Source organism: Hypomesus nipponensis, chromosome 16 (assembly GCF_054491055.1).
Source record: "Hypomesus nipponensis isolate SF chromosome 16, ASM5449105v1, whole genome shotgun sequence".
Classification (NCBI taxonomy): Eukaryota; Metazoa; Chordata; class Actinopteri; order Osmeriformes; family Osmeridae; genus Hypomesus; species Hypomesus nipponensis.
Window position 1 is genome coordinate 1,987,501 of NC_140376.1, and position 22,282 is coordinate 2,009,782.

Below are 22,282 nucleotides of genomic sequence, written 5' to 3' on the forward strand. Positions count from 1 at the left end.
GGGGGGGGGGCATGGAGCACTGTTGATTTCCTCAGGGAGACCTGGTGATTATCACCCCCCCCACCCCCTCTTCTAAACCCACACACACTTGCAGACAGACAGACAGGCGTACGTTCGACATACACACGTACACAGATGGAGACAGAAAGACAGACCTTTCATACATGCCTCCTACACACACACACACACACGCAGAGATGGAAACAGAGGAGCACGAAAGAGACTCTGATGGATGAAATGCACCTGGAGCCGTAACAGCAGAGAGGAGAGGGATGAGGGAACACACACACACACCATTCCAAATCATATGTAAGAGTTGAGCTTGGGAGAGGTTCTTACCATAGTGTAGTGCTGTTTGTCCCTCATCATCCTGGAGAGAGAGAGAGAGGGAGAGGGAGAGGGAGAGAGGGGGAGGGAGAGGGAGAGAGAGAGGGAATGGAGGATATAGAGGAGAGAGGGAGGATGGAGGGAGAGAGGATGGAGAGAGACAGTGACAGAATGGTAGAGTGTGTGAGAAAACTGATCCAAAATATTTTCTAGAAGAACTGTACAAAGTAACACAAGGAACACGTAGTAAGTCGACAAGGTAACACACTCCAACATGATATGAAATATTGATGTCAGTCCACAGCTGTCTAAGCTGACAGGCCCACTTGTTACCTAGGGCTTCCATGTACACACACACACACACACACACACACAGGAAGTAGAAACAAAGTGAAGTGGGCCTCGTGAACAGTGGGTGATATCCGGGGGGATTATTGGAGCAGATTACATATTGATCAAAGGGGCGAACTGCGATGAAACTTTTAAAACCTGGAGCAGGGTTCGAGGCACTGGAACCAAAGGCCTGATCCAGGAGACACCTCTGGACACACACCCACATACACACACACTCGCTCATACACACACACACACTAATTCCCGCTGGCCTGGGTTAACACACTGTGGCCGGGAGGTCAGGCAGCCCTCCGTGCTCAACAGGCTGGGAGAGGGAGCCCGTGTCTGGGCCGCGGGAAGGGCTAAGCCTGGGTGGCTCTTCTTCTCCTCCTGGAGGTGTGGGCCGTGCTAAAGGCGTTAGCCACGGTGGCTGTGAGGCTGGACACACAGACCAGTCAGGAACAAAGAGCTCGGGGGCAGGGTGGAGGCTGAGTGGAGAGGCGTTAGGGAAGTGTGTGTGTGTGTGTGTGTGTGTGTGAGAGACAGGGAGATGATGATCAAGGCTGGGGGTCAGGAATTGTGTATTTGATGGGCTGGGACATGAGTGGGTGTGAATCCTGTTTGAATCAAATATAAATAAATCTCTGATCTAATGATGATGAGATAGATGAAAACCTGTGGTTCTGGGTTTTCATGCTTACTAACCAGGCCTGGCTAAACGATCCCAGACTCTCCATCCTCACTAACTAGGGCTGACTAAACGATCCCAGAGTGTCATCCTATTCTATTGTCTGGTTTGAGGGATCCCTTTAGAGACTTCAGATGATTGGATTAGAGAGTTCTATTCCCTCCGCGGGGGTTAGGATGCTAAATGACCTCATGCTCAGTCAGTATCTGTACGGAAAGGAACAGAGGTAGTCTGTCGCTTTGGTAACTGTTGTGTCATCAATGGAGCTGCTTAGAAAGCCAGGATGGAAAGTAAGGATTTGGTCAAGCAAAAATATATATATGCCCCCCATTTTTTAAAATATATTTGTTATTTGAACAAATAGTCTTTAACACTAAAGTCCGATCAATTATACAGAGACCATCACCCACTGAAGAGATGGTATGCACTCAACTGCTGGTGTTGAGTCCTTATACAATCCAATGAAGTGGCAGATGTTTACAACAAACCAGGGAAAGAAACAGAGAGAGACAGAGGTAGAGAGACAGAGAGAGAGAGACAGACAGACAGAGAGATAGACCAGGATGCATACATGCATACAGTCATAATTAAAGCTTAAGGGGTTTAGTCTAATCTGCTCACACTAATCTGCCCTCAGTCCTGTACGGAACAAACACACGCACGCGCTCTCTCTCTCATTCTCTCTCTCCTTCACACACACACACACACACACAGAGAAAAGAATAAAGGATTCTCGCATGCACAGAAGAGTCTACAGCACTTGGTGAAGTGTGCATAGTAACCGCTATATCCCTTAGTTTCTGTAACTACAGTAAAAAAACAAGGGTGTGGGGGGGGGGGTGTGGGGGGTCAATGTCCCCTCAGCATTCACTAATGCCTCAGCCAGGGGGGGGGGGGGGGGCAGAGGTGAAGGGGGGGGAGGCAAATTGGATTGTCTCCCATTTGCTATGGGGAGAGAGAGAAACAGAGAGAGGGAGAGTAAAGTGAGAGAGGGCGACAGAGAGGGAGAGTAGAGTGAGAGGGAGAGACAGATGGAGAGAGAGAGAGAGAGCGACAGAGAGGGAGAGTAGAGAGAGAGGGAGAGACAGATGGAGAGTAGAGTGAGAGAGAGAGACAGATGGAGAGTAGAGTGAGAGAGACAGAGAGGGAGAGTAGAGAGAGAGACAGAGAGGGAGAGTAGAGAGAGAGACAGAGAGGGAGAGTAGAGAGAGAGAGAGAGAGAGAGAGAGAGAGAGATGTTTCCTTGGTACCGTCCCATCCCAGCCAGAGAGAGGAAAACACACTCCTCTTTGAAATGTCACCAGAGTTCCCCTTGCTCTGCAGAAACGCCTGGATGGATCTAGCACCAGGACAATACAACACAGTCCCACACAATAGAGGAGGAGGAGGGGGAGAGGGAGGAGGAGGAGGGGCAGGGGCAGAGGGAGGAGGAGGAGGACAGGGAGGGGGAGGAGGACAGGGAGGGGGAGAGGGAGGGGGAGAGGGAGGAGGAGGAGGGGCAGGGGCAGAGGGAGGGGGAGAGGGAGGAGGACAGGGAGGGGGAGAGGGAGGGAGGAGGAGGAGGAGGGGCAGAGGGAGGAGGAGGAGGACAGGGAGGGGGAGAGGGAGGGGGAGAGGGAGGAGGAGGGGCAGGGGCAGAGGGAGGAGGAGGAGGACAGGGAGGGGGAGAGGGAGGGGGAGAGGGAGGAGGAGGAGGAGGAGGGGCAGGGGCAGAGGGAGGAGGAGGAGGACAGGGGGGGGCAGAGGGAGGGGGAGGAGGACAGGGAGGGGGAGAGGGAGGGGGAGAGGGAGGAGGAGGAGGGGCAGGGGCAGAGGGAGGAGGAGGACAGGGAGGGGGAGAGGGAGGGGGAGAGGGAGGAGGAGGAGGAGGAGAGGGAGGAGGAGGAAGAGGAGGGGCAGAGGGAAGGAGCTACAGGGACAGAGAGAAAGGGAGAGAGGAAGAGGAGAGAAAAAGCTAAATTGATGAAGAGGTGGATAATGAAATAAGCCTACTGTATCCAGAGAGAGACTGAATGGACTGGTGCAGAGATGGATTGGTCTGTTCTGTGACTGGTGCAGAAATGGATTGGTCTGTTCTGTGATTGGTCTGTTAGAACATGAGCAGCCCAACAAAGTAAACTTAGCCCGCCACGCCGTTCCTCTTAACCAATCACAGAAGAGGAGACAGAACGGACGGAAGGATTAATGGAGTGGGATTTCTGTGGCTCCTTACCAAAACACATTTTGTGAGTGAGTGTGTGTGAATGTGTGTGTGAGAGTGTGCTGCAGTCTATTCATGTAGATGTATGTGCAGCAGTCAAAGTCACTAAGATCTAAGCAGATTAAACCGAGAAGCTCATGTGTTTGAGTCTTTCTCGTTTTTGAGTGTGTGTGTGTGTGTGTACCGGCCACACAGACACATTCTTGGTCGAGAAAAGCTCTGTCAAATCCAGCCCCATCTGTACGAGCAGCAGAAGCATATGAGACAGACGGGATGGGCTAGGATGGGCTGGCCTAGGATGGGCTGGGCTAGGATGGGCTAGAGTGATCTAGGCCGGGCTGTGGTGATCAAGGCTGGGCTTGATCTAAATCTGGGCTAGCAGAACGGGGGCATATGGTAGGTGTGATGTAAGCTTTAGGGGGATTTGGACTCAGTGGAGAGTAAACAAGACTCTCAACTCTCAACCGCATGATCTGGTTCTGTCTCTTCTTCATCCTTTTCTCACTTTCTCTCTGTTCCCTTCATCTCTCTGTCCCCACCTCATCTCCCTCTCTCTCCCTCCCTCCCTCCCCTCTAACCGACAGTCACATTAAACAAGTAGGAGAAATGGACAAGCAATTAAGATTTATGATCGATGCATGAAGCCAGGGCTGGTTATAATGACACAGAGCTGGGAGGAAGAGAGAAACAGAGAGAAACAGAGGGATGAGAGAGAGAATAGAGAGAGAGCAGACTATGAGGAAGGGAAAGAGAGGGCAAGACTGGGGGAAGAAGAGAGAGGGGAACGAGAGGAGAGAGTGCAGGAGAGAGGGGGATGACAGGGAGAGAGGAGGAGGAGGAGAGGAGAGAGTGCAGGAGAGAGGGGGATGACAGGGAGAGAGGAGGAGGAGGAGAGGAGAGAGTGCAGGAGAGAGGGGGATGACAGGGAGAGAGGAGGAGGAGGAGAGGAGAGAGTGCAGGAGAGAGGGGGATGACAGGGAGAGAGGAGGAGGAGGAGAGGAGAGAGTGCAGGAGAGAGGGGGATGACAGGGAGAGAGGAGGAGGAGGAGAGGAGAGAGTGCAGGAGAGAGGGGGATGACAGGGAGAGAGGAGGAGGAGGAGAGGAGAGAGTGCAGGAGAGAGGGGGATGACAGGGAGAGAGGAGGAGGAGGAGGAGAGGACAGAGGGATGCAGCTCAGTCTCCAGGGTCTGTGCTGGACCAAGCAGAGGAGAATCAATAACAGACTACCTCCATTCATATGCAGATAACATTATGATGAGCACGTGCCATTAATCAGACTTCTGAGAGAGACAGGGAGAGAGGGGGGGAGGGAGGGAGAGAAGAAATTGAGGAAAAGAGAGTCTGAATCTTACCTTTAGTTTGTGTGCATCCAGTCATTTATTTATAGGAGTCTATGTGTGCATGTGATTGTCTGTGTGTATATGAAAGTGTTGTAGTGGACAGCGTGTGTGTGTGTGTGTGTGTATGGGGTTGCCAGTGTTAAAAGGATCAGCAGGCGTGGGGCAGCCTTAATTGAATCTTGGGCAACTCTCTGAGCCAGCTGTGTTAACCTTGCCACTCAGTGTGTGTGTGCGTGTGTCAGTGTATGTGCTGGATCCTCCATTGTTAACCTTGCCACTCAGTGTGTGTGTGCGTGTGTCAGTGTATGTGCTGGATCCTCCATTGTTAACCTTGCCACTCAGTGTGTGTGTGCGTGTGTCAGTGTATGTGCTGGATCCTCCATTGTTAACCTTGCCACTCAGTGTGTGTGTGCGTGTGTCAGTGTATGTGCTGGATCCTCCATTGTTAACCTTGCCACTCAGTGTGTGTGTGCGTGTGTCAGTGTATGTGCTGGATCCTCCATTGTTAACCTTGCCACTCAGTGTGTGTGTGCGTGTGTCAGTGTATGTGCTGGATCCTCCATTGTTAACCTTGCCACTCAGTGTGTGTGAGCTCCACTACCCCAGGAGGAATTAGGCAGCATTTACCCTCCTCTGTGTCCTCCAGCTGTCTGACCCCGCCCTCACCCCACCCTGACCCCCGTCCCCATTTATAGAGAACTACAAATACCAGGGTGGGTTACCTTCTGGACTACAAAAGCACCTAGCCAGCAGAGATAACCCCCTCTGTGTCACACTGCTGAACACACCGCAGCTTGGATTCCCAAATACAGACACATCTCCCTCCCTCCCTCCCATCTCCCTCCCTCCCTCCCATCTCCCTCCCTCCAGAAAAAAATCTTTCATTAATGTTAGGGGGAATTTTATCTCTTAATTTTACAATAAAAATACATTGAGACTGTAAAAGATTGCCTTAAGGATTTGTTTATGGTGGCTTTTAATCTTAGTAGTGAACTGCATATTGTATGCAGACTTGCATGTACAAATCACCAGCAGTAAATATTGTGCTAGTACTAGTATTGAACGACAAGAAGCAAGAGAGTCGAAAGCCTTTAATTACAGTTATGTAAAGCTTTTGATGGGACAGTTCAGTGACGTGGTGATGTAGAGATGGGGTGACTACAGCTGCACAGAGGGGGCCCAATTAGATGTTTTTGTCATGGGGCCCAAAATACCTGGCTGTGGCCCTGAGGATAGGATATCTCTCTCTCTCTCGCTCTCTCTGTCTCTCTCTGTCTCTCTCTGTCTCTCTCTGTCTCTCTCTGTCTCTCTCTGTCTCTCTCTGTCTCTCCCACTCTCTCTGTTCCTCTGCATCAATCCCTCCCTATCCTTTCTCCTAATTTCACCCATCCATCCCTCACTCTCTACCTCCGTCTAGAAACAAGTGAGGACAGCTTTAATGCATCTCGCAATTTATGGGAACAGTTACGAATAAATGAATACACAGGAAATGGACACAGGAGGGGACCAATCAGAGCAGATTGTAGGAGGGAACATGCGTGGTGACCAGACAGGTATAACCGGAAGGGGTTTCCGCCTGGGCTGTAAATCTTTATCCCCGCTACGGCTGCCTCTATTGAGGCCTGTAAAATCAACGCAGGAGTTTTAATTTCTTCCAGACACGATCAGAGTGATCCTTGCTAACAGGTATAAATGTCACGGCTCGTGTATTGTAGGTTTAATTTCTTATTGTGTGTGTGTGTGTGCGTGTGTAAGAGAGTGAGTGCGTGTGTGTGTGTGAGTGAGAATGAGAGTGTGTGCGCAGGTTGAGTGGTAGTTGATACTGCTGTTGGGATGACTATGGGTCTCCATAGGAACATTCTAGAAGCTGTCAGAGCGATTCTCCACAGACCTCGTCTCTTTCTAAACAAACAAGGCGATTACAGGGCCTCAAGTAAGAATGCAACACACACACATTCATATACAAGCACTGACATCCTCATGTAGAAGAGAAACACTGTCTCCATTTCTCCTCCTCTCCTCTTCCTCCTCCTCCTCCTCCTCCTCTCCTCTCCTTTCTTCTCCTCCTCTCCGTCTCCTCCTCTCCTCTCTTCTCCTCCTCTCCTCCTTTCTTCTCCTCCTCTCCTCTCCTCTCCTCTAATCTCCTCTCCTCCTTTCTTCTCCTCCTCTCCTCTCCTCCTCTCCTCCTTTCTTCTCCTCTTCTCCTCCTCCTCTCCTCTCCTCCTTTCTCCTCCTCCTCTCTTCTCCTCCTTTCTTCTCCTCCTCTCCTCCTCCTCTCCTCCTCCTCCCCTCTCCTCCTTTCTTCTTCTCCTCCTCTCCTCCTTTCTTCTCCTCCTCTCCTCCTCCTCTCCTCTCCTCCTTTCTTCTCCTCCTCTCCTCCTCCTTTCTTCTCCTCCTCCTCCCCTCTCCTCCTTTCTTCTTCTCCTCCTCTCCTCTCCTCCTTTCTTCTCCTCCTCCTCCCCTCTCCTCCTTTCTTCTTCTCCTCCTCTCCTCTCCTCCTATTTGTCTGAGATCCTCCATTCCCCTCTCTGCTCCCTCTTATACCCCCCCCACCCCACCCCGCCACACACACAGAATGCGTTATGACAAATTCTACTAGATATTTGTTATGACTGGGTTGACTGAGCCATTTGTTACAGGCGCTGGTGCTGGGGAAGGGGAGGGCAGCAGCGTGTAATGATGCCCTCGCCATAGAACTTTAATCAGCCACGGTTGGCCCCGTGTCAGTGTGTGTGTGTGTGTGTGTGTACCCGGCACATGTGGACGTGGGCTTGTGATGTTGTGCGTGTGTGTGTGGGTCTGTGTGTGTACCCGGCACATGTGGACGTGGGCTTGTGATGTTGTGCGTGCGGGTGTGTGTGTGTGTGTGTGTGTGTTATCGGTTTAATCAGCGGAGCTGCTGACACCTCCTCAGCGAACACACACAAGACGACTGAAGGTGGAGGAGGGAGGGCGGAGCTAAAAGGGCTGACTGACAACATGGCCGCCGCACGGCCTCAGAGGAAGGACCCAGCTGGAGACAGAGGAACCAGAGCAGCAGAAAGAGAGAGAGAGGGAGGGAGGGAGGGTTTCAGTAGGTGCGTTCCACATGGACTGCGGCTGTATGAAACGACCGGCGAGAGTAGCCGCTTGCAGTCGGGAAGGAGTTGAAAACCCCTCCTTAGAGTCAGACATTTCAGCTTCTCGTGGTTTGCTGCGTTGACGTCAGTCATGGCCGATCAAGCGCTGTTTGCTTACTTTATTTATACTTAAACTTAGTCTTTCTGTTAGTGAAGAGGCTGACTAAAACCCTTTCTTCAACACATTTTTTATTCCATTAAACAGTTTGGTCCGGATTTGAGCGTTGGCGAAACTGAAGGTCTCAGAATAATTACAAAACGTCAAAGTTGTTGTGTGTGAGTCTGGCCAATCATGAAATAGCTGTGTCGTCATTAGAACCCGTGCTGTTGCTCTTGAGAAAATGTGCTCGGCTACACAGCCGACAGTTGCCTCACGGTACTTTGATGGCAACGTCACAGTGACCTAGCCTTGGCGCCGTCTCAAGTTGGACAACAAGTCTAACCAGAATTCACTGTTTCAAGTCAGCCGGCTGCAGCCAGCTGCTTGAAGTCAGTCCATGTTGAATGCACCTATTGGTACCCACTTCAACTACCTGGTTCCACAGACTAGCATCACAGCTCTTACAGTTTATGAACTTGTTAATTTTCCATTTGAAGGGGCCTCTCTTGATAGTCTGAAGGTGCAACAGACAGGGCGATATCAATGGTGTGTTAAACCAGTGATTCCCAACCCTGGTCCTCAGGGACCCCCTGTCCTGCATGTTTTAGATGTTTCCCTGCTTGACTCAAATGAATGGTCATAAGCAGGCTTCTACAGAGCTGGATAACGACCCATACATTTGAATCAGGTGTGTTGGAGCAGGGAAACATCTAAAACAAGCAGGAGAGGAGTGCCCTGAGGACCAGGGTTGGGGACCACTGCGTTAAACTATCAAGCAGTTGTTTAACATGAGATATAATTAACATAAAACACAATATATGATACGCAACAACTGTCTAACGATCCACGTTTGGAGGGAAATGGATTCTAAGAAGGAAACGTACAGCAAGGACTCATCAGCTACAGAGTAGGACAGAGTAGAGTACAGTTGAGTCAAGTCAACTTTATTGATCCCACGGTGTGTATTGCACCAAACAGCTACTGTGTAATTAGTGTTACCAAGGTTACATGGCGAGCCAGACCATAGCTAGGTGTTAGACCAGGCTGGGCTCTCATTGGACCAGGCACACAGCTCCTGAGCCAGGCCACGCCCCCTCCTTCATTGAACATAAACATATAAGGGCACTTAAGCACTTAGCTAAAGGCTGTTGCTTTTTTCGCTCCGCACATCAATATCAAATCAATGTGTTTATATTCTGAAAGGTTATGGCACCACAAATCAAAGCATGCATATAAGCACACCAGAAACCTATGTGCATGTACACACACACAGCTACATTCCCCCCCGCCCACACACACATTCCAGCACACACACACACACACACGCCGTTGGGTCACAGTGACCTGTCAGTTAGCCGTCAATACCAAATCAAAATGAGCGAGGTGACCTCTACAGCTACCTGGGGACTCCAGCACGGATGACAACACGGCCGTATATCCCAGCAGCACAACCTGCAGCTCCGCACAGCACAACCTGCAGCACAGCACAGCACAACCTGCAGCACAGCACAGCACAACCTGCAGCTCCACACAGCTAGACGTGCAGCTCCTCACAGCTAGACGTGCAGCTCCTCACAGCTAGACGTGCAGCTCAGCACAGCACAACGTGCAGCTCCGCACAGCACAACGTGCAGCTCCGCACAGCACAACGTGCAGCTCCGCACAGCTAGACGTGCAGCACAGCACAACCTGCAGCTCCGCACAGCTAGACGTGCAGCTCCGCACAGCTAGACGTGCAGTTCAGCACAGCTAGACGTGCAGCTCAGCCTGCAAACCTCTGGAAGGGACCAGGTTTATTTAGAGAAACCTACCTCTGCTAGCCCAAACCTAGTAGCCCCCAGCCTCTGCTAGCCCCCAGCCTCTGCTAGCCTCTGCTAGCCCCTAGCCTTTAGCCCTGTACGGCCAGCCAGGCCAGATATTTATGAGTATTGATCCAGCAGGTCTTCGCTGGAGACTTTTGTTCTCCCGGCCCCAGGCTCTGACCTCAATTAAGTTATGAATTTCTATCTGATAGACTGTGAGGCAGGCGAGTGCTTGGCACGCCACAGACACACACACGCTTGCATGCAATGCACACACACACACACACAATGAACACAACTATGCATGCGGACACACACACACACACACCCAGTGAATTAATTAGAGTTAGCGGTGCTGGGAGCCGCCCAGTGGGCCTCATGGATCATGTTGTTTTAATACACAGTAAAGAGAGGAGAGAGAGACAGGAGGAGAGAGAGACAGGAGGAGAGACAGAGGAGAGAGAGACAGGAGGAGAGAGAGAGACATAGGAGAGACAGAGGAGAGAGGAGGGAGAGAGAGAGGAGGAGAGAAACAGAGGAGAGAGAGAGAGGAGGAGAGAGAGACAGGAGGAGAGAGAGAGACAGGAGGAGAGAGAGACAGGAGGAGAGAGAGACAGGAGGAGAGAGAGACAGGAGGAGAGAGAGACAGGAGGAGAGAGAGACATAGGAGGAGAGAGAGACATAGGAGAGAGAGAGACAGGAGTAGAGAAACAGAGGAGAGAGAGACAGGAGGAGAGAGAGACAGGAGGAGAGAGAGACAGGAGGAGAGAGAGACAGGAGGAGAGAGAGACATAGGAGGAGAGAGAGACATAGGAGAGAGAGAGAGGAGAGAGAGACAGGAGTAGAGAAACAGAGGAGAGAGAGACAGGAGGAGAGAGAGACAGGAGGAGAGAGAGACAGGAGGAGAGAGAGAGACAGGAGAGAGAGACAGAAGCACCAGTAGAAGCGCCCGCTGTTGGCCTTTGGGTGGAACACACACGTCTCTACTTCCAAACACAACTCACTACCTGCCAATATCAATTGTATTTCAATCCAATTCACTTCCAGGAGTCCACCACCTCTCTCTCCCCCTCTCCTCCCTCCCCCTCTCCTCCTAACCCAGGTTCTCTCTCTCTCCCCCTCTCCTCTCCTCCCTCGCCCTCTCCTCCCATCCTCCTAACCCAGGTTCTCTCTCTCTCCCCCTCTCCTTCCTCCCTCCCCCTCTCCTCCCATCCTCCTAACCCAGGTTCTCTCTCTCTCCCCCTCTCCTCTCCTCCCTCCCCCTCTCCTCCCATCCTCCTAACCCAGGTTCTCTCTCTCCCCCTCTCCTCTCCTCCCTCCCCCTCTCCTCCCATCCTCCTAACCCAGGTTCTCTCTCTCTCCCCCTCTCCTCTCCTCCCTCCCCCTCTCCTCCCATCCTCCTAACCCAGGTTCTCTCTCTCTCTCCCTCTCCTCTCCTCCCTCCCCCTCTCCCCCCATCCTCCTAACCCAGGTTCTCTCTCTCCCCCTCTCCTTCCTCCCCCTCTCCTCCCATCCTCCTAACCCAGGTTCTCTCTCTCTCCCCCTCTCCTCTCCTTCCTCCCCCTCTCCTCCGGTCCTCCTAACCCAGGTTCTCTCTCTCTCCCCCTCTCCTCTCCTTCCTCCCCCTCTCCTCCGGTCCTCCTAACCCAGGTTCTCTCTCTCTCCCCCTCTCCTCTCCTTCCTCCCCCTCTCCTCCGGTCCTCCTAACCCAGGTTCTCTCTCTCCCCCTCTCCTTCCTCCCCCTCTCCTCCGGTCCTCCTAACCCAGGTTCTCTCTCTCTCCCCCTCTCCTCTCCTTCCTCCCCCTCTCCTCCGGTCCTCCTAACCCAGGTTCTCTCTCTCCCCCTCTCCTCTCCTTCCTCCCCCTCTCCTCCCATCCTCCTAACCCAGGTTCTCTCTCTCCCCCTCTCCTCTCCTCCCTCCCCCTCTCCTCCCATCCTCCTAACCCAGGTTCTCTCTCTCCCCCTCTCCTTCCTCCCCCTCTCCTCCCATCCTCCTAACCCAGGTTCTCTCTCTCCCCCTCTCCTTCCTCCCCCTCTCCTCCTAACCCTGGTTCTTTCTCACACCTCTGTGTGGTTCTCTCTTTCCCTTCCACAGTGACCCCTGGACAACCTCACCTGCTGCTTCCCCCCACCACACACAGACATAATGAGGGTTTAAGTCTGGAGTTTGTAATAGTATTGTTTGTTGTTGTTACGTGTAAATCCTTCCCCTGACCCCAGACCCACCCCTGCTTGTTAGCTCGGACACGTCTCTTCCTAAAGGTCAGAGACAGACTAACCTGGAGCTGGGTGGTTGAGACAGGGGACAGCGTGTGGAGTGTGTTTAGCGGAGTGTGTAAATGAGGATTACAGCGTCTGGACACAAGCGTCTGAGAAGTCGTGTTAGCCAGGTGAGACACAGCACGTTAGGCTAGCTCTGTCTTCACACACAAAAGACAGCTGTCTCAAACTAGGAATGTTAAGAGGCTAAGCGAAGGGAAAGGAAGGGGTAAGTCCTTTACATACTAGATTTAAAAGAATGGAATATTCAGATATCTGAGGGATTATCACAATGTCCGGTTCTTCTCAAATGATGGATTGTTCCAGAAGCCTGTAAGCAGGGGGGCCATATATAGGGGAAAAGTAAGGACAATTCTAGCCAAGCTAGAAGCCTTGTTCATGAGGTTCTCTGACAAACTCTTCATTTCTCCCCATCAATCCACCATGCAAATGATTTACAAATACAGTGATTCACTGGTTCACGCCTTGGTAAAAATTGGTGTATTTCTACCTCTCAAAATGTGTGACGTTAATTCAAATGAGCTTTTCACACATGATGTCACAGAACTATGTAGACAGTATCTATCAAGCTCCACCTATCCTTATACGCATTGTGGATTGACTGTTAACACAAAGTATAAAGGGGTAAGCTACTGACTAAACCAGTCCAATCAACGCACGCAACAAAAAAAATCCGATGAAATCCTTCAAGAGCGTATTGATCTTTACCTTGTGCCTACATAAAACGTGTAAATACAAATCGAACCTCTGGAGTTTTTCAACTTTTAGCGTCAGCGGTACCTGGAACGTGACCCCACACGCACCACAGCCCATCTGCAGCCGGATGGACTCCAGTGGACAGGTGGTGTGCAGCTGATCAGGGTGTTCACGGGTAGACAGAGGTACCTATTGTAGTCCCCCTCAACCCCCCCTCGCTGATCCAGGATTAAAATCAAACGCACCCTAATGCAGGTTAGACCGTTTGGGAACACTCACCAGAACAATCAGTTGATTAATTCAAACGATTTTTTGACCCCGCTGCCCTGGAATAATACTTTGTTGTAGGGTTTTTTTTTTTTTACTCCCCGCACTCTTTTTTAATCAACAAATTAAACATAAATCGTTTTGATCTTTATTTAACGGTCGGTTGGCAGTTGGCAGAGGTCAAGGCAGATTATTATGGGATGTTGAATAACTAGAGGATGACTATAACCATCCCCTCAGCCACAAACCAGGACATGGTAGAAAAGTATCAACACAATCCTGTCCTCATTTCCTCCTAGCATCTCACCTCCACAAAAAACTACAACTAATAGTCTGTTCCCTAGTCCCTTCTACAACCACACTCCTGTTCAAGAACCTGTTTCAAACCAACCGTCTCCCATTAGACCAAGGGGATAAGCTTGTGGTTGGCCGTGGTCACAGGTGCCCTGACATGGTCCTTGCCTGAGAGCAGGCTTCTGAACCACCTCCACAACACTTCCTCACATCCACCCAGGTCTGTGAGAGACTGTGTGTGGGGGGGTTTAGTCCACTCCAGCATTCCTCTACATACCTTCACACTCACCCTTACAACAGCCCAGGAAGTGACACAGCTTCTAGCAGCAATATCTTTAGGAATGATTAACACTAATTCTCTTTAGGGTTGGTTAAGAAAACATTGTTTGGCTGATCAATAACAAATACATTCAAACAATCTTACATATGTAAGTATGTGTTTGACATTTGGAGGCCAGTTTGCGAGCGCCATGGTTAACAAAAAAATGTCTGGATATCTTGTCCATAAAAAATGTGTCACTGTTTATTTCTTTTGAAGGACAAGCCTTCCAGGACCCTGTGTCATCACTCTGTCTCAGTGTGTGTCAGCTGGTCCGGTCATGAACACACACACACACACACACACACAAAAGACAAAGGCCCCTCTGGCACCACAAAATGAGAGAAAGTCATTTGCAAATGTCACTTTGCCATGATATGGGTTGTATAATGTAAACAATTTGCCTGATGACTTCACATTGATTGGTCTTACTGTGAAGGCAGTAAAGCGTGTGTGTGTGTGTGTGTGTGTGTGTGTGTCACTGTACTCATTTACCGATGCGTGGCTGAGCCAGCTTAGGACTAAAGCCTCCTCTAACCCTGAACACTTCATCCTTTCATCCCTCCCTTTTCCACTCCTCCACCCCTCAATCTTTCCTCACCTCTATCCCTCCATCCTCTCATCCCTCTATACACAACATCCCTCCATCCTCTCATCCCTTCCTTCCTTTCTATCCCTCCAGCCCTCCTTATGTGCATCCCTGTAGGGTGAGGGCAGGGCCAGGGTGAGGGCCAAGGTGAGGGCCAGGGCAGGGCCGGGGTGAGGGCCGGGGTGAGGGCCGGGGTGAGGGCCGGGGTGAGGGCCAGGTTGAGGGCCAGGTTGAGGGCCAGGTTGAGGGCCGGGGCAGGGCCAGGTTGAGGGCCGGGGCAGGGCCAGGTTGAGGGCCGGGGCAGGGCCAGGTTGAGGGCCGGGGCAGGGCCAGGTTGAGGGCCGGGGCAGGGCCAGGGTGAGGGCCGGGGCAGGGCCAGGGTGAGGGCCGGGGCAGGGCCAGGTTGAGAGCCGGGGTCTTTTCTGACTGAAGCCTGGAGGATTTACTGGAGGACCTGGGGACTGGACTGGATATCCTAGCCCCTGGGGCCCGTGGATATAAAGTGTGTGTGAGAGAGAGAGAGAATCTTACCTGGCTGTTGATATCAGCGCTGTTCTGCAGTAACAAAGACACTAGGTCTTTATGTCCTCTGTCACAGGCCCAATGTAGCAGAGCTCGCCCCTGAACACGAACACACACACACACAAAGTATTAGTTATGCAGACCTATCTGTAAGTCTGAAAGTGAGCGTTGAAATGTATTTTCTCCACCATCCATCCATCCCTCTCCCCACCATCCATCCATCCCTCTCTCCACCATCCATCCATCCATCCCTCTCTCCACCATCCATCCATCCCTCTCCCCACCATCCATCCATCCCTCTCTCCACCATCCATCCCTCTCTTCACCATCCATCCATCCCTCTCTCCACCATCCATCCATCCCTCTCTCCACCATCCATCCCTCCCTCTCTCCACCATCCATCCCTCTCCCTCTCTCCACCATCCATCCCTCTCCCTCTCTCCACCATCCATCCATCCCTCTCTCCACCATCCATCCATCCCTCTCTCCACCATCCATCCATCTCCCTCTCTCCACCATCCATCCCTCTCCCTCTCTCCACCATCCATCCCTCTCCCTCTCTCCACCATCCATCCCTCTCCCTCTCCACCATCCATCCATCCCTCTCTCCACCATCCATCCATCTCCCTCTCTCCACCATCCATCCCTCTCCCTCTCTCCACCATCCATCCCTCTCCCTCTCTCCACCATCCATCCCTCTCCCTCTCTCCACCATCCATCCATCCCTCTCTCCACCATCCATCCATCTCCCTCTCTCCACCATCCATCCCTCTCCCTCTCTCCACCATCCATCCCTCTCCCTCTCTCCACCATCCATCCCTCTCCCTCTCTCCACCATCCATCCCTCTCCCTCTCTCTCCCACAGCTCTTCAGAGTTAACTACCATTCAGTTGTGGCCATTAAGAAAAGATTCCCTCCGTCTCTCCATCTGTAACCAGAGCTTCTGGACCTGAGGCCTGAGGCCCGGGGCTTGAGGCCTGGTCCAGGCGCTGACAGGAGGGGCTCTGAGCTGCCCGCTGGCCAGACGGGGGTGGGGGGGAAGGGGGGGGTGTGCGCTAGCTGTATTTGTGTGGAGGTCTGTGTGTGTAGGAGTGTGTGTGTGGGTAAATTGCAGACGGCCGGTGGACTATTTAGACTTGATTGATGGGAAACTCTGGACTACATGGGAGCAGCTCACTTGATCAGCTGCCTACACACACACACACACACACACACACACACACACACACACGCGCGCACACTTCCTTCCCTGCATCCAAGCCTCATTCTAAAACAACCCCAGGAGCTCATTTTTCAGTTAAGCCAATTAGGTAAAGCAAACTCCCAGAGCCCTTTTCTATAGCTTAAATCATATTGATCACCACGACTGCAGGTTCAAATAGATATTTATGGTCCAGGCCAGGGCTGGATGCTAAACAGTTTCTCTCTCTTTCTCTCTCTCTCTGCTAGGTTATCCTCACGTTGGCCGTTTGTCACTTTTTCATCACAAAACAGTACTCAGCTTCCTCCTGTTATTAAAACTCTTAGTTTCGAAATCTGTCCTGAAGGTTCCGGAAACAACTCCTGAACCTGATTTTTGTGACCCGAAGAGAGATTAAAGAGAGAATTGATGATGGGGGATTATTTGTCTGACATCACACCTGTTTGTTCTCTCTCCTCTCCTCTCTTCTCCTCTCCCCTCCTCTCCCTCCCCCCCTCTCCCTCCCCTCCTCTCCCTCCCCCCTCTCCCTCCCCCCCTCTCCCTCCCCTCCCCTCCTCTCCTCTCCTCTCCCTCCTCTCCTCCCTCTCCAGGATAGTTGATAAGAAACATCTAAACACATCAGAGGTATTTCACCTCTTGTCTTTTTAGTCGTCCCCCCCCCCCCCACCCACCGAGGGACAGATGGACTCTAACTGCACCCTCTCCCACCGAGTGGAGCGGAACTTCACTACTGCCCTCTGCTGGTCAGGGCGCTGAACTGCAGGTCGACAGCCACCAGGTGCCCCCCCTCAAACAACAAGCGGACCAGCCTCCAGCAGGCTCCAGCAGCACCATCTGCAGCAGAGGAGCCAGCCAGAGGGGCAGCTACTGGGCCCTCATCAGGGGAAGGGGCGGGCCCTCTGGGGGCCCTAAGCCCTCTGCATCCCTGTGATGAATGGAGCTGGGAGGACATAAAGAGATTTCAGGTCAAGCGGGGAGACACCTAATGATCTTAACGCCTTAAGCTTTTCCCACACATCCCAGGGTGGAGAGAGGGTGGGAAACGGATGTGGTGGACACACACACACACACAGGTGAGCAGGTGCAGCCACACACTAGGGCTGTCAACCAATATTCTAAATTTCGAATATATATTCGAATGGTGGTTAAAAACCGAATTTCGAACTGATAATTAATATTCCATTGTAAAAAAATTAATAAACACATCCGCAGCGGCAGTGCGCCTGTCTGCTTTGCGGGAGGGCGCGCGCCTCAGCGTCACTGCTGACAGTTGACTTGCGTGGAAGATGGCAGTAAGTGCAGAACCCAGTTTGACCGCAGAAGAGAAAGTGATTGTAACCCCAAAACTCTAAAGAGTGATGTCTGGAAATATTTCCGATTTTGGTCAGTTGATGGTAAACTTGTTGAGCCTACAGCTAAAGTAGTGTGTGCGTTCAATGTCGGCTCTATACTGTCAAACTTGTTATGTTAATAATATTTGTTTCAATCACTGAATGAAGCCTGCCATATTTGGGACAAGGATCGCGACCTTAAATTGCTTGCTCAGAACTCGAAATTAGTTTATTGTTGTCGTTCATTTTACACCGCTATGCGCAGAGAGCGCGATGGTGCAGGAGAGAGAGAAAAAGAAAGACTGCGTGTGTGCGAGCGAGGCCAAGGTCTGGGGTCTTGGCCATTAGTTCATTAACTTTTTTTTGTGTAGGTAATTTGTCAGATATGTTTAAACTGAAATAAATTAGGCCCACCTACCTACAATATACAAGTAGTTGTGTTTCGTTGTATTAATTTGTCCTGTTATTGACGTACTTAATGCGCTACCAGAAATTAGAATATATTCGAATGTGTTTTTTTTAAGGAAATATTATAACGTCTTTTTTTTGTTGCAATTTTGACATCCCTACCACACACACACACGTCGTCTCACCTCTTCGTCCTTGGCGTTGACGTCCACCTTGTTGGAGCTGATGGCTGTGCTCACGTTCTGCATGTTGTTCTCTCTGCAGTAGTCAAAGATGTTCTTATCCTCCTCCCTACGACAGACAGACAGACAGACAGACAGAGAGGGGAGGAGAATGGATCATTCTATGTTCTACTGCAATGGAGGACATATGACCTCCTCACCAGCCTTAACTTTGTGTGGGGGGGGGGGGGCAAACGTGTGTGTGTGTGTGTGTGCAGGTATTCGATGGTGGAACAGGTATATAACCATGTTGTTATAACATGCCTCTACATAGACAGGTGCTCTCTGTACACAGTATTCTGAGCACAGCACACACACACAGAATGCTCCAATTACATCTCTGCCTCGCTAATCACCTCCTGGTATCAGGGGCACCAAAGCCAAGGGGGTAAGGGAGAGAATAAGAGAGGGGAGGGAGGGGAGGGATGGGGGGAGCAGGATTGGGGCTAAATCCCATTTAGGGCTTTACTCCTCTCCCTCTGTGCCTATGCACACAGGACTGCTGTTTAATTGCACTGAGTGGTCTATTGTTCACCAGGAGACCCCCACTCCCTTCCCTGTCCCCCCGAGAGAGCTAGCACTGCACCCCAGCAACAGCCTGGTCCCCCTGCCTCCTACCTTATTACCCCTGCCTCTTACCTTATTACCCCTGCCTCCTACCTAATTACCCCTGCCTCTTACCTTATTACCCCTGCCTCCTACCTTATTACCCCTGCCTCCTACCTTATTACCTTTGCCTCCTACCTTATTACCCCTGCCTCCTACCTTATTAACCCTGCCTCCTACCTTATTAACCCTGCCTCCTACCTTATTAACCCTGCCTCCTACCTTATTACCCCTGCCTCCTACCTTATTAACCCTGCCTCCTACCTTATTAACCCTGCCTCCTACCTTATTACCCCTGCCTCCTACCTTATTACCCCTGCCTCTTACCTAATTACCCCTGCCTCCTACCTAATTACCCCTGCCTCCTACCTTATTACCCCTGCCTCCTACCTTATTACCCCTGCCTCCTACCTTATTACCCCTGCCTCCTACCTTATTACCCCTGCCTCCTACCTTATTAACCCTGCCTCCTACCTTATTAACCCTGCCTCCTACCTTATTAACCCTGCCTCCTACCTTATTAACCCTGCCTCCTACCTTATTAACCCTGCCTCCTACCTTATTACCCCTGCCTCCTACCTTATTACCCCTGCCTCCTACCTTATTACCCCTGCCTCCTACCTTATTACCCCTGCCTCCTACCTTATTACCCCTGCCTCCTACCTTATTACCCCTGCCTCCTACCTTATTACCCCTGCCTCCTACCTTATTAACCCTGCCTCCTACCTTATTACCCCTGCCTCCTACCTTATTAACCCTGCCTCCTACCTTTTTACCCCTGCCTAGTACCCCAGTCGTCGCCCAGCCTAGTACTACTGTATTCCACTTGTAGTAACATAGCCCCAGCCCCAGCCTCTGACCATAGACAGCCTCACTACAGGTATGGAGGCCGCATGTATGGAAGAGCTTCATAAAGCAACAGCAGATTACCCCCAAAGATGTGTCTGGTCCGAGACAAAGACCTCTTCGTCATCCCCTCCTTCCTCCTCCTGCTCCCTCTCTCTCCCTCCCTCCCGCTCGTCCTCCCGCCGTCTCTCATCCCATTATCAGCAGTACATAACTCATCTGACGAGGACTGAATATGGACGAGCACCTTCATTTGCATATTCCTGATTATAATCAGGCCTCATGTTTATTCATCAGGGGGCGGGGCTGTGACCCCTAAGACACCCTGGCACGTGGCAACCATCCGTCTCCCCCGACAACTAATCAATGGCCGAGCTCATCAGTCTCCCAGAGCTGGACGGAGAGGGTGGACCTCACAAGAGGCTGGACGGTGGACACACACACACACACACACACACAGGCCTGCACGCACAAGCACACACACACAGGCCTGCACACACGCGTACATGAAGGCTACAAACACATAGAAAACAGCAAACACACACACACACACAATTAATCGAGGCCTGACAAATTACGTGACAACAGCACGGCCGAATTGCATTCTGGGAAGGTCACAGGCCACTCTGTCATTCCTGGAACATGCTGGGTCCCTGTTCCTGTTTACCCCACAAACCCCTCCCCCCCCCCTCGACCACACAGCCCCTCTACCACACAAACACCTCTCCTCCCCAGGAGTAGTGCTTTGCTGCATTTACCCTCTGGTGTCCGGCACACGGACACACACCAGTTTCACACCCACACACACGCACACACACCCACCCACGCTAGGTGTTATGGCAGATATGGGCCTCATTTATCAGAGAGGCTGGAGGTCCACTGCTCTGGAGAACACTCATCTACCAGCTGTGATCTGGCCTCCACTGATCAGCCCTGCAGCAGGCTGGCCCATTCATCACACACACACCACACACACACCACACAAACACACACCATTCACACACACACAACCATGCACACAGACAAACACACATGGCCTTATCAGGAACACATCGCTGAGCTGAACCACACCACTACTAAGTTTAAACAAAACCAGGTCTCAGTCCCTGACATCCAATCACGTCTTCTGGAAATACCAATCATCCAATCAGATGATAGCAATACCCTTGATGTCTGCAAGTAACCTTTTCAACTTGTGAATAAGGATCACTGCCTACTGTACACACACACACAACACATTGCTAACTCTAATGGAGGATATCACTAATCAGTCCTTCCAAACAGAGCAGAACATCGAGCAACTGGAAACACAATTAGTAGGCAGGCACTCTGACGAGGAGAGAAAGTGGGAGGGAGAGAGTGAGTGGGGGGGGGCGGAACAGCAGAGGAGAGAGGGATGATGAGGTAGTGAGACAGAGAGAGACAGAAAAAGAGAGACACAGAGACAGTGAATGTAGGTGGACAGAAAGGCAGACCCAGAGAGAGACAGAAGGGAGGAGAGAGAGAGAGGGGGGGGGTAAATTGGAAGGCAGTGGAGCAGTCAGTGTGACAGGCAGAGCAGCGTGAGGATACTCCCCGACTGGGCCTCGGGGGGCGCGGCCTCCTGCTAATGACTTCCTGCTTCCTGTTTCCCAGGGGGCATCACTCCTCTGTTCCGCCAGGAGGGGCATCGTCGAGGGAGACGGTGCCCGCCCGCACACCAGTCTAGTCATACCCTACATATCTCCCCCCTCGGAAAAGCCCCTCCCGGAAAAAGCAATTAAAAGCAGGCAGTTCTTTGGCCACCTCAGCTCATGCATACTAATGACTTCCAGTGGTTATGAGGGGGAACCTGCAGGATTCTCTCATCATCTCATTTTCATCTAAAATAGAACCTTTTTCTACTTTCCGCTGATGGGGGCGGGGGTTTGGGCTTGAACGATTCTGCCAGAGTTCCCGTAAGGCGAGGAGAGGGAGGGAGAGAGGTAGGGAGGGAGAGAGGGAAGCTATGTCATTAACATAAATCAGGACTGTCTGTTTTCCAGGCTCTGCTGCAGTTTACACTGTCTTTCTGTCTGTCTGTCTGCCAACGAAACTGGGATAGAGCCTGACTGACAATCTCATTTCCTACATGTCTGTCTGCTTGTCTGTCTGCTTGTCTGTCAGTCAGTCTGTCAGTCCCAGTGTCTGTCTGTTAGCCTGCCTGCCAGAGAACTGATGGTTTCCAGGTATATATGTGTGTGTGTGTGTGTGTGAGCCTACCGGATCATTTCCTCCTGGTAGAGTGAGCTGACGGCTGGGCCTCCGAATCCTGTCCTCCTCTCTGAACCCCGCCTGTCCTGAAATACACAAACAAACAAACAAATAAACATGAGCAACCACAATAAACACCACAACACTATTAAACAACCAAATCTGACTGCATTCCAACGACACAGTCCTGCTCCCAACAACATCAGGTTGGTCACCCTCACCCTCTCGCCTCCATCCTCCCACCCCCCCATCCCCACCCCCCCCATCCTCACCCCTCACCCTCACCTTTAGCTGTGTTGAGCTGCTAACTCATTTCTCTGGACCAGCCGTTTCCCTCTCTCTCATTCTCTCTCGTTCTCGCGTACTCCCTCTCTCTCGTTCTCTCGTACTCCCTCTCTCTCGTTCTCTCTGGTTCTAACTCACTTGACTGTCGACCCACTGAGGGTGTGACCAAGGAGAACAAAAGTTGCTAGGTGACCGAGGCTCAGTGTATTTCCAGTCAGTACCAGGCTAACCCTAACCCTGTTGTTTATGTCCACGCGTGTGCAGGCTGGGAGGT

General features: G+C 51.5%; 2 protein-coding genes across 3 annotated transcripts in view; one reads left to right on the forward strand and one right to left on the reverse strand.

Moving 5' to 3' along the window:
- Positions 1 to 22,282, forward strand: part of xpr1a (xenotropic and polytropic retrovirus receptor 1a) — a 94,821-nt gene that overhangs the window by 6,872 nt on the left and 65,667 nt on the right. The gene's annotated exons all lie outside the window — the stretch shown is intronic.
- Positions 1 to 22,282, reverse strand: part of acbd6 (acyl-CoA binding domain containing 6) — a 28,034-nt gene that overhangs the window by 2,313 nt on the left and 3,439 nt on the right. For both annotated transcript variants that reach the window (XM_084675795.1, XM_084675794.1), the window contains 4 exons: positions 21,733 to 21,809; positions 18,004 to 18,109; positions 14,888 to 14,977; positions 340 to 370 (listed from right to left, as the gene is read on the reverse strand). In XM_084675795.1, coding sequence (XP_084531921.1) covers positions 340 to 370; positions 14,888 to 14,977; positions 18,004 to 18,109; positions 21,733 to 21,809 — 304 coding nt within the window. The remainder of the gene's footprint in view (positions 1 to 339; positions 371 to 14,887; positions 14,978 to 18,003; positions 18,110 to 21,732; positions 21,810 to 22,282) is intronic.